The 14,451-nt window shown below is 45.5% G+C and overlaps 1 protein-coding gene across 6 annotated transcripts in view; it reads right to left on the minus strand.

Annotated features, from left to right (window-relative positions):
* Tsbp1 (testis expressed basic protein 1) overlaps window positions 1–5,730 on the minus strand; it is a 72,435-nt gene extending 66,705 nt beyond the window's left edge. For all 6 annotated transcript variants that reach the window (XM_037199737.1, XM_037199736.1, XM_037199735.1 and 3 more), the window contains exon 1: window positions 5,640–5,730. In XM_037199737.1, the coding sequence (XP_037055632.1) occupies window positions 5,640–5,667 (28 nt within the window). In that variant the 5' untranslated portion in view covers window positions 5,668–5,730. The remainder of the gene's footprint in view (window positions 1–5,639) is intronic.
* Between the last annotated feature and the right edge of the window lie 8,721 nt (window positions 5,731–14,451).

Genomic DNA, 14,451 nt, shown 5'->3' on the forward strand with positions numbered 1-14,451 from the left:
TGAAACTCATACTATTGGCCTTTACAATAATTTCTAATAGTCTGGACACTTTGGCTCAAGAGATTTCATGTTAAGAACCTTGGGCAGAGTAGCTTTAAAAATGTTTCATTGTGAAAACTTCCTATACTTAAAAATAAGAGCCTTCAGATGAAGATGGACAGAGGAAGTGAAGGCATTGAGTCAGGTGACGGAGCTGAGGGGTGTGGTCCTGAGGACTAAGCCACCAAAGGGGGTCTCACACACCCGTGTTGATAACAAAGGAATGAGCACCTATTGCTGAAGTCTGTTAGCCCCAAGGCTGTGCAGGAGGCAGCTTGCAGCACACAGGCAGCCCCCAGTGACCTTCATACCCCCCCAGTGACCTTCATAACCCCCCAGTGACCTTCATAACCCCAGTGACCTTCATAACCCCCCAGTGACCTTCATAACCCCCAGTGACCTTCATAACCCCCCAGTGACCTTCATAACCCCCCAGTGACCTTCATAACCCCCCAGTGACCCTCATCCCCCAGTGACCCTCATACCCCAGTGACCTTCATCCCCCAGTGACCAGCAGTCTTTCTAGACGGCAGACACTGAAAGTTACACCAACAGATGTCTGGGCTTCTGATCACAAAGCCCACGTGTACGCACAAAGCTACGTTTCCCTTCAGTGCTGAAGGCCTACTGTCTGACGAGGTGTTTCCTAGGGAAAGCGGCCAGCCCTAGAAGAGGAGGCCTCCAGCGTCAGATGCCCGGCCCCTTCAGGACTTTGTTTCATGTCAACCCTGATGGTTACAATCCTTACTCGATTTTTATGGTGTAAGTTAATGAGAACGTTATTTAGAAAGTTTCATAGCTATAAAATTAAATCACTAGAATTTCAATAGTAATTTAAAAATTTTGCTAAAACTTGTCTTGGCATGGGTCCATTATAAAGTTATTAGGACACTATATGTATAGTGTATGTGTGTGAGGTGTGAGTGGGGTGTATGTATATGTGTGTGCTGGTGTGTGGAGGCCACACGAGGGTGTCCTCATCGTTCTCCACCTTTTCCCTCTGAGCGAGGGTCTTTCCTGAGTTCAGGTTTTTAGGCTAGGCTGGCACCCAGAAAGCCCCAGGGATTGTTCAGCCCTTGCTGAGGCTGGAGGTGCACAGGCTCACACCAGGCTTGTTCTGTGGGAACTGGGATGGAAACCCAGGTGCTCTTAATAGCTACACCATCTCTCCAGCCCCTCAACTATATAACTGTGGTCATAGCACACCCTAATAGAATTGGGATTTGTTTGGATAACATTGTACAAAATAGATTGCTACCTCAGCTTGGTGTCCACGTTTCCATTCAAGTTTCTCTGGTCTGTTTTTAAAATCTTTTATCAGTGTGATCAAGTGCTTACCAAAGGGACCCTGTACCATGGCGACAGGGAGACTAGACTTGCGTAGTGAGGGTACCTGCTGTTATTGGGGGCAGATACAAGGATGAGGGAGGGTATCCAGTATCAGCTGGGCGGAGGGAACCCCTGGGGGCCCATGACCTCCCAGGAGTCCTGCAGAGCTATTCTGCAGGGGGCTTGGTCTTCATAGCTGTGCCTAATCCCGCAGTGATCCCACAGTGATCCCTCAGTGACCCCTCAGTGATCCCACAGTGAGTGCCACACAGGTTCTGCCAGCCACTGGGCGCCCAGGGACTCACTCCAGGGAAACCAACCGCAGAGAAGAAGTGGTTCCTGTTGCTTCTGACATGAAAGACCTCGAAGATCAGCTGCCACAGCCTGAGGCCCTCAGAGAACTTCCTTTCCCTTGCCTCCTTGGGAACTGTCCTAACTGAAGTTGTCACAACGTGAACAAACCTCAGACCTTTCATGAGTAAGGAGACTGAGCTAATAATAGAAAATTTGTCCATCCATGGAAAGCTCAGGATCATATTGCTTTACTATGAAACATTTGATGAAGAGCTAAAGGCAAGATTCTGTATCACTGAAGAGGAAATGCTTCCAAGCATTTTAACAGAACACCATTATCTTGATACCATAATCAAAGAAGGACACTGTGAGCAGATGGCACACGAGGTTCAAAAGTCCTCAGCTCAACACCTGCAAACCCACTTCAGTGAGCCACACGGAAGAATCCCACACCATGACTAGAGAGGGCTTGTCCCGGGGATGCAAGGGTGTTTCATCATGCACATCAGAAAAGGTGATAGAAAATGCAAGAAACATCAAACCACAGACTCAGTGTTTATAGAAAAAGTGTTTTCAGATTTAGACATTCTTCCATGACCGAAGTTCCCAATAAATGCGATATGGAAGGAAGACACTTGAGCATGATGGAGAACACACATGACATTACTACACCAGTTGTGACATTCGATGGAAAAACCAATAAAGACCTGAGCCTATGGGATCCTATAAGAAGTGAAGAACCTTGGGGTATGGTTATGGCAATCATCTTTGGAACATGAGACCAGAACTGAGGGACCTCAAATGCAGCAACGTCCTGCACTGTGAAGGGACTGAGCTCAGTGGGGAGAGGGTGGAAGGGACAGGAGGAAAGATCTGAAATCGTCATCAGACAAGAGTTGGTATTGAAAATACACAAACAGCATGTACAGTTTGGAAACCAGGTGACAGACAACTTGATTAAAATCGTCAAAAGCCTTGCTAGACGCCTTTCCAAAGAACACACAGAGCACCGGCTCACAGCGCAGTGTTTTCACTGTGTGAACCTAAACCACAGGAGGTGTCCCCTCACTCCAGCTTCTCTTGTGCATTTACACAGTGTTGGGGGATTGTCAGGGGATTGTTGGGTTTTAGCCTGTGGTTCATACGAGTCAGTTTAGTCAACAGCTGAACAGAGCTCAGAAGTGGGTGTGAGGATCTCCTTGTCACAGGCAATGTGGGAACATGGTGGACATGTTTACAGTCATTTAGAAAGTTGCTTTTCCTTTTCTAAAGAGTGTTTTATAAGATTTATTTTAATGCTAGGCGGTAGTGGCGCGGTTTTAATCCTAGCACTCAGGAGGCAGAGGCAGGTGGATCTCTGTGAGTTCTGGGATAGGCTCTAAAGCTATATAGAGAGACCCTGTATTGGAAAAAAACATTATTTTAACTGTGTGTGTGTGTGTGCGCGCTCTATCTATGTGTGCCTGTGCATGTAAGTGCTGGTGCCTGAGGAGGCCAGAGACAGCAGATCCCCCTGGAGCTGGAGTTGCAGGGAGCTGTGAACTACCCCAGGTGGGTGCTGGGAACTGAGCGAGGGTCCTATGAAAGAGCAGTTCTTCTGAACCCCCGAACCATTTCTCCAGCCCCTGGGAACTTTCTAGAGCAAATTTACACACACACACACACACACACACACACACACACACACACACACACACACACAAATTCACACACACAAATTTATTAAGTTACATAAATATGTTATGTATATATGTATGTAAATATGTGTATACACACACACACACACACACACACACACACACACACACACACACACACACACATTTTTCCTACTAAACTGCTGTGTCCTGAAGTCACCTGGTCACACACTGGTTGTTTCTGTACCATTGTTTGAAGTCTCTTGCCTCTAAACTGGGTGTGGTGGTGTATGCCGGTTTTCTTAGAAGTTGCAAGACAGAGGCAGAAGAGCTGCAAGTTTGGGGCCAGCCTGGGGTACAGACGGAGTTTGGGGCCTTAATGGTTCCTGTCTATGGTTCCCAGGTGATGCTGTGCTGAAGTCTCTTTGTGGTACTCTCCACCCTGCAACCAACTTCTGGGCCTGCAGGCTGCACAGGGCAGCCCCTGGAGTCTGGGTGGAAACCCCCACGGCCGACAGCCCTTGCTCTCAGTGCTCCTGCAGCGTTAGCAGCACATTGGTGCCTCCACCGTTAGCAGCGGTGGCCTCTGGAGTGGCCGCTAAGCCACCCTGGGCCTCCTTGTGCTGTGGCCTGGGAGGGCAGGGGCCCTAGGCCGGGAGAAAGTGAAGAAACATCAAGAGGGCTGCTTCCTCTTTGGTGAGGGTTTCTAGGTAAAGCAGTTCAGGGACTTAATCCTTCCATTTTCTTTCCTTTTGAGTCTCGATACATGCATATGTAAACACATGGATATCCATGTACGCACACAATTGAAACTGATACATACAAACTGAAACATACACCAGAATCTATCGGTCTATATCTACATAATTTTAGTTACTCAGTAGATGAAACTTTCAGTCCTTTATCTGTTCATCCCTTGATAGGCATCCTGGCTGACTGTGCATTTAGTCATGAAGAATTATGCTACAACAAACATGGAAGCAGGGGGAAGCCCTGGGTTCCATCCCCAGTACAGGAAGATAGAATGTCAATGTATAGTGACCGTCAGTGAACCGTCAGCATGCAAGTGTGTTGGGCTTTGTCTCACATGTGCACACACACACACACACACACACACACACACACACACACACACACCTGCCAATGTTGCCTGACACACCTCAGCTCAGACTTGTCTTTACTGTGAATGCAGTGTTTTTGCTGTGTGAACAGGTTTCCTCTGCTGTAGAAACAGTGCTATGATTGCCAGACTTTGGGTTAAAGACTTAGTATTTCTTAGCACGGGTTTCCATCAGGACAGGGCCCAATCAGAGCATCCTTAGATTATGTTGTGTTGGACAAGCATGTGTCTCATTAGCATGCAAAGAGGCCTTCATTTTTAGTTATTTATTTGAAATGCATTTTACTTTATTTTAAATTGTATGCATGTGGATGTGTGTGTGTAGGTATGTATGTGTGAGGCAGGTACCCACAAGGCCAGAAAAAGGAATCTGCCTGAGGCTGGAGTGATGGGTGCTGTGAGCTACCCAATGGGAGTGCTGGTAACCAAACTCAGGTCCCCTGTAAGAGCAGCAAGTGGCCTTAGCCATCTCTCCACCCTGCACTCATCTTAATAAATGGCAAAATTATATGTATTTCAAATAATTGCTTTACAAGAAAGTTCTTTATCACCTGTGGGTGTTTGTTTTGCTTGCCTATTATGTGTCCTTATCTTCCTGGGTCAGGCAGTATTTAAAGTCCATGGGACAGTGTTGGTATTGTTATAGGCTGACACATGTAAGGGTGTCCCACACATTCAACACTCTGCTCTTCATCTCGATGTTCCACCGAGCTCCTTCCTTATGGGTGAACATCTCAGTTTCCTGCACTAAAATTCAATGGTGATAAGTGAGGTTTTCAGACAATGCTGTCCTCTCGAGAGGACCGAGCAGACCCCATAAGAGGCTGCTCAGTCTCCTCTCAGAGGTCAGGCCTCAATTTCAGTTTCCTGAGACTGAATAGACAGTTTCTAAAAGAGCCATGAACAGAGGACAATCAATCTCCAACACCTGAAACAGCAAGGATGAGGAGGCCTGGTACATACAGTACAGGCCTGAGCCACAAACAGCTCAAGGTGATAACCCAATAAGGACAAAGCCTGGCACTTGTCCAGGCCTGCCAAAAAGTGGAAAACTGTAGCCCTCACCAGCCCCTGACCAGCCCAGGCCAATTAGAATGCACAACATGATTGCCACTTGCTTGAGCCAAACATATCCAAAGTGACCTAACTGCCTTAGGACCTCCCCCTGGCTATGCTTAAAAGGAGCCCACACATCCCTCTTGGGGTCACTGCCATCTTGCCTTTGTGTGGGATGGCAGACCACAGCATGCTGGAAAAATAAACACTCTTGCTGATTGCACATGTGGATGGTGATCTTTTGTGGGGCCCCTCCAGGACCCTAACATATGGTACGTCGGCCAGGAACTCTCCATAGCACTTCCATCCCATTGAGCACCTGGTAAGCAGGAGTGTGAGCGCTCTTTGTCTTGGTCTGTGTTCCGACTGTTACTATGTTGCTGTTCTGTTCCACCCGTTCATGTTTCTGGAAAGCTCAAGCTGCCTGAACCTGGAGGCCAGGGTTTGCCTGATGGACACAGTGGAGGCAACTCTGGCACGTGAGCCCTGCAGACGTCCCTGACTCACCTGGACTGCAAGGGGATAAGGGGATTGGGGCCCCCTGGGTTGGACTGAGGTAAGCAGGTCGCTCCTGCCAGGTGGGGTTTGTCAGATGGGGCTCGCTTAACCGGGAGTGAGGACGTTGTCTCAGTGCTGGTGTACCTGTCCTGGTTGTCTGTGCTATTGTTAATTGTTTCTGTCTATAACCTCCATCATTTTCCTGAAAAAGAGAGAGAGGCATGGCTAGGGCCACCTCCCTCTGTTGCTCCTTGCTCTCTGGCCCACTGAGAGGGCGGGGCTTGCCCTGGCATACTAGAGAGGCTCACAGATAGCTGTGGCTCTTGCAGGGGGCAGGGATGGGGCTTCAGGGAAGCCCACAGTGTGGGCGGGGCTTGACTTGGCATGCAGGAGAGGCTTGCAGCCAGCCAGCAGCTCTCACAGAGGGCGGGGTGGGGGGTTGGGGGTGGGAGTGGGGTAGGGTGGGGGTGGGGCACATGCTCAGTACAGGCAGGTGGGGCTACAGGGATGCACACTGGTGCAGGCGGGGCAGCGGAGTGTTGACTGCCTGGAATTGATAAGCTGCGGTGGACACTGAACAGAGAATCTGGGGTTGATTATGGCTGGAGGGGTTGACAATCTCTCCTGCAGGACTGCCAAGGGCACACTCTGTGCCCACTGTTCCCCCTCCCTTCCTTCCTAAGCCAAGTTCTTCTTCATCTTCACTGTGATAACGTCAAGGTCTTGGCTGCTAGCCTAACACTGCTTGGAAAAACTGTTGAATTAAATCAGCCTAAATATATTTGGGGAAAATTATGCTTTTGCTTCCACAGGAAAAGAAAAAAATATATGGGTTTTGGTCATTTGAATTCAATGGATTATAAATATAAATGTCATCATTTAAGGGAATAGGTTACAAATTATTATTGATTAGGGTGAGAAAAACTACTGCTACTCTCAAATGTTCCACATTGGTACAGGTTTTTATATGTTGATGTTGATACAAACTTAAGGTTATCTCTGCAAATATATATATATATATATGACCACAAGAAGGACTTTGATGAAAATTTGCATGTTGTTTGAGAAGCAAGAGAGAAGGCAGGACCCAAGAAATGGAGGTAGCAGAAAGCCGGACCTGAGGATGTGAGGGAGGTTATAGACGGCCACATCCCTATACAGGGGGATATAACCTATAGTGAATCCAAAGGGAAACTGTAAAATGCGTTCAAGATTTGACCATATTGGGTTAATTCTGGTTGGTTTTCTTCATATAGAAAAATAACTGGTGATTCTTCACTGCAAAATGATTATGTTAAAAACGGGATCTTTCTCTTTAAAGGAGAAAGGAAGACTGAGGTCCAAAACACAGGTTAATAATTAATCATCGTATTATAACCCTCTGAGTTACAGGGTCCTATATGACTGGCATCCTATGAAATGACAAGGTTAAAGCTCTTAGCTATTCAGAGTTTCATAAGAGAAGTTCAAACCTGTTTCTTTTACTTTCTTTTCTTTCTTTCTTTTTTTTTTTTTTTTTTTTTTTGGTTTTTGGAGACAGGGTTTCTCTGTGTAGCTTTGCACCTTTCCTGGAACTCACTTGGTAGCCCAGGCTGGCCTCGAACTCACAGAGATCGGCCTGCCTCTGCCTCCCGAGTGCTGGGATTAAAGGTGTGTGCCACCACTGCCCGGCCAAACCTGTTTCTTAAAATTGCCAACATCACATCTATTGCAGTCTGGCTGCTCCTGCAATGTCTATGGATAGGGAAAAATGCTTATAAGAAAAAAAGAGAAAAACAGAATCTAAAAGGTCCATTTGACTGATATATCTACAGGATACCATGATGATCTGTGGTGATACTTTGTGCTCTAACAGATAAAGCTCGCCTGGAGATCAGAGTGCAGAGCCAGCCACTAGTTAACCATAGAGGCCAGGCAGTGGTGGCACACACCTTTAATCCCAGCACTTGGGAGGAGGGAGCAGGAAGATCAGAAGTTCAAGGCCACCATGGGCTACATGAGATAGAGCCAGGTGGTGGAGGCACATTCCTTTAATCCCAGCTCTAGGGAGGTAGAGACAGGAATATAAGGCAGGAGGAGACAGGAGCTCAGCCCTTTCAGTCCGAGGATTCAGTAGAGGTAAGAAGTCTTTCCAGTGGCTGGTTGCTCTGCTTCTCCGATCTTTCAGCTTTCACTCTGATATCTGACTCTGGGTTTTTATTATTAAGACCAATTAGAATTTAAGCTACAATGGCCTGGTTGTTGTTACCAAACTTAGATATATTTTTCAAGATATAGGTCTTAGGTCTAAGTTTGTTTAGCTCAGATATATCTAATAGATAATGGTCCTCAAACTTGTCAAAGATCTGATGAATATGGCTTTTGAATTATTAGATTAAAAAAAAAAACTTACTATGACAAACAGAGGCTCCCAGCTCTTAGCAATGACTCCCAAGTTCTCCAAAGAAGACGGGAAACAACCTGACGATGCCACCTGATTGTTAAGAACACTGACCACTGTGCAAGATGCCTCAATGCAACACCTGCTGCCAGGACCCAACCCAGACTACGGACACGTGAGACACAGGCAAAATAAGATGATTTGCCTCCAAGTTCCTCCTCCACAGGGAAAGCTCTCATCGTTTGGGCCTGGAGGCCAAAGACTGATGCTGTCTTGCCAATGCTATGAAGACCACAGGGGCCTGGGATGGCTAACTGGGTAGGGATGGTCTCTCTAATTTTTTTAAATAGATTTGGAAGCTGCTTGATCTGCACTTCTGCTCACTCAGATAGGATTTATCCCTCTCAGATCCCTGATGGTATTGACATCTAGGCTCACTGAAACTTTGTCAGCTTAGCAGCATCAGACACCCAGGGTCTTCCACAAGGCTGCAGCCACCTTGTTAGTTCATTGATCAATACACTGATTAATTAAAGCTATTAGGTCTCTTGAAAAGAAAAGGCAAGCAAGGTTTGCCTTACTCACAAGGTTCATATTAAGGGACACATAAATTTCAAACATGATTTAAAATGACTGTTCTTAATGATAACTGCTTATATCTCTGGGAAATGATTGAATAAAAAAGATATAAAAGTCTATATAAATTCAAAGGCTCTAAGAGGTATAAAGGTCTGAAAACATAAAGGCTTAGAGTATAAGGGTCTGAGAAAATGTTTTGAGAAATAGGATACAGTTTATGAGGATAAAAATGGCTTAAGATATATGAAAATTATCACAAGATTTCTTTCCATCAACATACTGTCATTGCATTGAAATTTCAAAAATTCAGAGCTGAATATTAATAGAGTTCTTACAAGCTAATAGAGCAATGACTCCTTACTGTTTGGGTCACAAGTAAGTGTGATTTTAGATTTCTTTTGGGTGTCTTTTGAATATAGACTTACAGATGCTTTTCATTGGGCCAAAGACATTTTAGTCCAATCTATACCTGACTCTCTAGACAGAAGGAAAATGTACATGATTTTTAATCCAAATCTGGAGCTTTTGCTAGGATTTAAAGATAAGAATCTACTTTTGCTGTTTTACAGATACCTGCTGCCTGCTTTTTCTACAATATGGATTTCAATACAAATTGATAATACTGATATATCTGAAACTTTTATGTCTTCATAAAATGTAAATTCACATAAACTTCAAAGAATTAAAGATGTCATAAAACTTGGATCTACATCTTCCAGATCAAAAGGATTCCAGATAAATACAGACTAGGTTTCCCTATCTGTTTACTCCTGAGGATGGTATTTCTCTCACTCCTGGTCTTTGGACTCCTCCCCTTCCTCAATTACTGAGACTGGGCCTATAAGTTCCAAATAAGTTCATAAATTTTAATTTCTGTTCCTAGTTTGTATCTGTCTTAACAGGTTTCCACTTGGCTGACAGACACATCCAAGCACCATTTGCTGATGACAACCTGTTCCAAATGACTGTGAACCCTGAACTTACTGAGAGCTGGTATGGACCAATCCAACCAATGTTAATGCTATCTCTTCAGCTGGTCAATGAATCAGATGTTTCTAAATTCCCTCCTTGCCTTTTACTAACATTCTAGACGTCCAGGGCCCTGACAACAGTCTCCTAATGTCAGCAGGAAGGAATTACAGAAGCAAATACATCGTCTCCTGCTCCCCCCTGGAATGTTAGATCAAAAGGGAATTTCCTGTCATAGGGAACCTGAGATAAAATAATAACTGGTCCCCATTCTCATTTTCAAGTTCCTTCTAGATAAGGAACTCTGTCAGTCATCACAGGACCTTTGGCCCTTCTGCTTCTGCTAATTGCTGTTGGCTTTTGTGTCACTGATGCCATAACTAAATGATGACTCCTGTCTGGGTACCACTGAACTGATGATGCTAGAATCCCAATATCAGCCCCTGAACCAAACTCATGACACACTTGCAAATGGCAACAAACAAATAAGGGAAGGGTCACTTTGCCATTGGTAACAGAAACGGTCTCTGTTTGGAACAACCTCCTTATGGCCATTTCCACCTCTGCAGTCTCACTCGGAATCCAATGGGAATTGACTTCCTGATACTGCTGGAGGAGACCTGGTGATGGGCTGCCTCTGGCTTGACCTTCTATGTTAATACTCAGCCCCCCTATGTTAATACTCAGGTTTTGAATCAAACAAAAAAAAAATTCTTGTGTCCTGGTTTAGTTAGACCCCAGAATAGTCTACTATCCTGATGATAAAGTCTCTTACCAATTAAAAACATCTCCAAGATTTGAGATGATGAACTTACTCAAGGGGGGGAATGAGAGGACCGAGCAGACCCCATAAGAGGCTGCTCAGTCTCCTCTCAGAGGTCAGGCCTCAATTTCAGTTTCCTGAGACTGAATAAACAGTTTCTAAAAGAGCCATGAACAGAGGACAATCAATCTCCAACACCCCCATCAGCAAGGATGAGGAGGCCTGGTACATACAGTACAGGCCTGAGTCACAAACACCTCAAGGTGATAACCCAATAAGGACAAAGCCTGGCACTTGTCCAGGCCTACCAAAAAGTGGAAAACTGTAGCCCTCACCAGCCCCTGACCAGCCCAGGCCAATTAGAATGCACAACATGATTGCCACTTGCTTGAGCCAAACATATCCAAAGTGACCTAACTGCCTTAGGACCTCCCCCTGGCTATGCTTAAAAGGAGCCCGCACATCCCTCTTGGGGTCACCGCCATCTTGCCTTTGTGTGGGATGGCAGACCACAGCATGCTGGAAAAATAAACACTCTTGCTGATTGCATATGTGGATGGTGATCTTTTGTGGGGCTTCTTCAGGAACCAAACACCTCTCTCTGAAGAGAAAGGGTGAAGAGTCCAGGCAGCAGGCCCCCTGGCTCCTTTGAGAAGGCGGCAGTTACTCCAACTGTAGGCAGCCTGCCCCTCCCCCGACGTGCTTCCCAGGGGAGTGTGGGATTCCTCAGTGGCCTCTGCTGTGCAGCTTCAGCTTTGCTGAAAGGAAAATTGATGAGTTACCCACAGGTCTCCACTACGGGATGCTCACTTTCCATCAGACAGCGTGTGGGGGTGAGGCGTGCATGCAGCAGGCTTCTTGTAGCCACAAAACTGCTAATGGACACAAAACTGCCTGTGGGTTTGAGGACTGTTTCTTTTCATGGTTGTCAGAGCATGGTGACTCAGTTACTTGTGGTGTCTGAGAATTCTGTCAGGGTGCAGCTCCTCGATGTTGGACGATGCTGGGTTTACTGGCATAGGATGTCAAGAACGGCATTTCAACTGGAGGAGCTCACCCACCCTACACATTCTGAGGCTTGCTGGTTAGATACTTAAGTTGATTTTACTTATATAAAATGTTACTGTGAATACATGCTGCTGTGGATATCACTCTATATAAATAAAACACTGATGGCCAGTGACCAGACAGGAAGTATAGGCGGGACAAGGAGAGAGGAGAATTGGGGAAACAGGAAGAAGGGGAGAGACACTGCAGCCACCGCCAGGATGAGCAGCATGTAAAGACGCCGGTAAGCCACCAGCCATGTGGCAAGGTATAGATTTATAAAAATGGGTTAATTTAAGATATAAGAACAGTTAGCAAGAAGCCTGCCATGGCCATGCAGTTTATAAGTAATATAAATGTCTGAGTGATTATTTTATATGTGGATTGTGGGACTGCGGGGTTTGGTGGAACCTGGAGAGGAGCCCTCCAGCAACAACATGCTACTTATTTTATGCTTAGTTAGAAACTTATTCATCAGCTGGGATGGGTTTTTAATGAGGTGAATAAAAGACTATTGATTTTTAGTAAACAACATTCTATCCACAGGATTTACAGAATGGATTGTAAAGATAATGATTGAGCAGGTTGATTTCTATTATGTGCATGGGGATGCAGGTGTGTGTGTGTGTGTGTGTGTGTGTGTGTGTGTGTGTGTGTGTATGCATATGTGCCTGTGCATATCACATCCAGAGGTCAATTAGGATCAGAAGCCGTGCACCTTGTTTGAGACAGGGTCTTTTACTGGGACCTGAGTCTTGCTAACTAGGCTGGGCTGCCTGGCCAACAGGCCATAGGGATCCTTCTGCCTCAGCCTCCCCAGTGCTGGGATTACAGTCATGTGCCATGCATCTAGCGTTTTACGTAGGTGCTGGGGATCAAGCTGAGCCATCAAGCTTGTGTGGTAAGCACTTTCCTGACCGAGCCGTCTCCTCAGCCCCAGGTTGATCAGTTTCCACACTGTCTACACCACATGCAGCCGCAGGATGGTAAGTCCTGGAACACTGAAATGAATCTGAAGAAGAAAAAAATCTTCCTACTTGGACCTTTTAGATCCCAAGTCTGTGATGTTAGCTAGTCTAGAGGTTAGGATCGGAGGACCACAAGTTCAAGGTTATCTGTGAAACAGTGACTCCTGTCTCAAAGTGAAAGTGGGGTCTGTGGCTGTAACTCAGTGGCAAGCGCTTGCCCAGCATGCATGAGGTCATTGGTTAACTTGCTAGTACTTTTATCTGCCCGGTGTTAGTCTGAACTTTCAGGGGGTCGATGCTTTGCCATGGAGATTTAGATGGGGAAAGAAAATGTAAACTTTTCCATTGTGGAATATTATTTTAACTGGGCAAAGATGTGTTACATGTGTTTATGCTGCAGATTATTACTTTAACTACATAAAGGTATGTTACATTTGTTTCTGCTGCTTTTGTTATTGATGTAAAGATGTATTGCATTTGTTTGTGTGGAATTTGTTTAATTATGTAAACATGTGTTACATTTGTTTCACCTTGTAAGACCTACCTAAGACACCTGACTGGTCTAATTAAGAAGCTGAATGGCCAATGGCTAGGCAGGAGGGGATAGGTGGGGCTGCAGGCAGAGAGAATAAGTGGGAGGAGAAATCTAGGCTAGAGAAGAAATAGAAAAAGATAGAAGAGAACGAAGGAGAAAGAGAGGGATATGCCCTAGAGCCAGAAGTTAAGCAGCCACCAGACAGACAGACAGACATGAGAAGCAGGAAAGTAGGACATACAGAAGGTAAAAAGCCCTGAGGCAAAACATAGATGCAGAGAGACAGATGAAAATAAGATCTAATGTAAAGCCGAGCATTCATAACTAATAATAAATCTCCATGTCATGATTTGGGAGCTGGTTAGTGGTACAAAAGAAAGCCTGCTACACTTTTCCCTGTACAGTATTGATCTTCAAGGATGTGAGAATTCCAGTTCCCTCCCTGTGCATCCACAGCAATTCTGGACCTGACTTCAGTGTGTTGTGCTAACGGATATAAAACCAGGTAAGTTGAGTCAACAACATCAGGAAGAGGAGCCTTGCCTCCAGCTGACACCCACAGAGATGAGCACATCTTCTATGGCTGCAGGCAAAGTCAGAGAACCGCTTCGGTCTGGATCCAGCTCTGCGGCACACTCCACACTCCCCAGACTGTTGTTCTCAGGACTTTAACTGAAACCTGGCAGGATCCCACCTTCATCTTCCCAGGATGCCCAGATATTATGGAATCGTCTTTTTGTACACTGTGAAGATGTGTTGCTCCCATTGGTTTAATAAAGAGCTAATGACCAATAGCTAGGTGAGACATGTAGACAGGGGAGAGGAAAGCATGGGTGGGGTGATGAAGGGCAGAGTTGCCAGGAGACTCAGAGAGAAGCAAGATGAACTTGTACTGAGAAAACGTACCAAACCATGTGGTTGTACATAGATAAGAAATATGGATTAATTTAAGTTGTAAGAGGTAGTAACAAGCCTAAGCTATCGGTTGAGTGTTTATAATTAATAAGTCTCCATGTTGGTTATTGGGGAGCCAATGGTCCCAACAAAACCTCCACCTACCCCCAACCTCAATTTTGAGCTTTTCCCTTGAGGACTGGGCTGTGGGTAACCACAGGCACCCTCGCCTGAACTTCTGGAGGCTCCACTGAATCAGAAATGGTTCAGGGACTGAGCTGGAAATGCCCCTTGCATCAGGACTAGACCATGATTAACCTTCAGTTCCCTTTAGCTTGTCAGA

This window comes from Peromyscus leucopus, chromosome 16_21 (genome assembly GCF_004664715.2).
Source record: "Peromyscus leucopus breed LL Stock chromosome 16_21, UCI_PerLeu_2.1, whole genome shotgun sequence".
NCBI lineage: Eukaryota > Metazoa > Chordata > Mammalia > Rodentia > Cricetidae > Peromyscus > Peromyscus leucopus.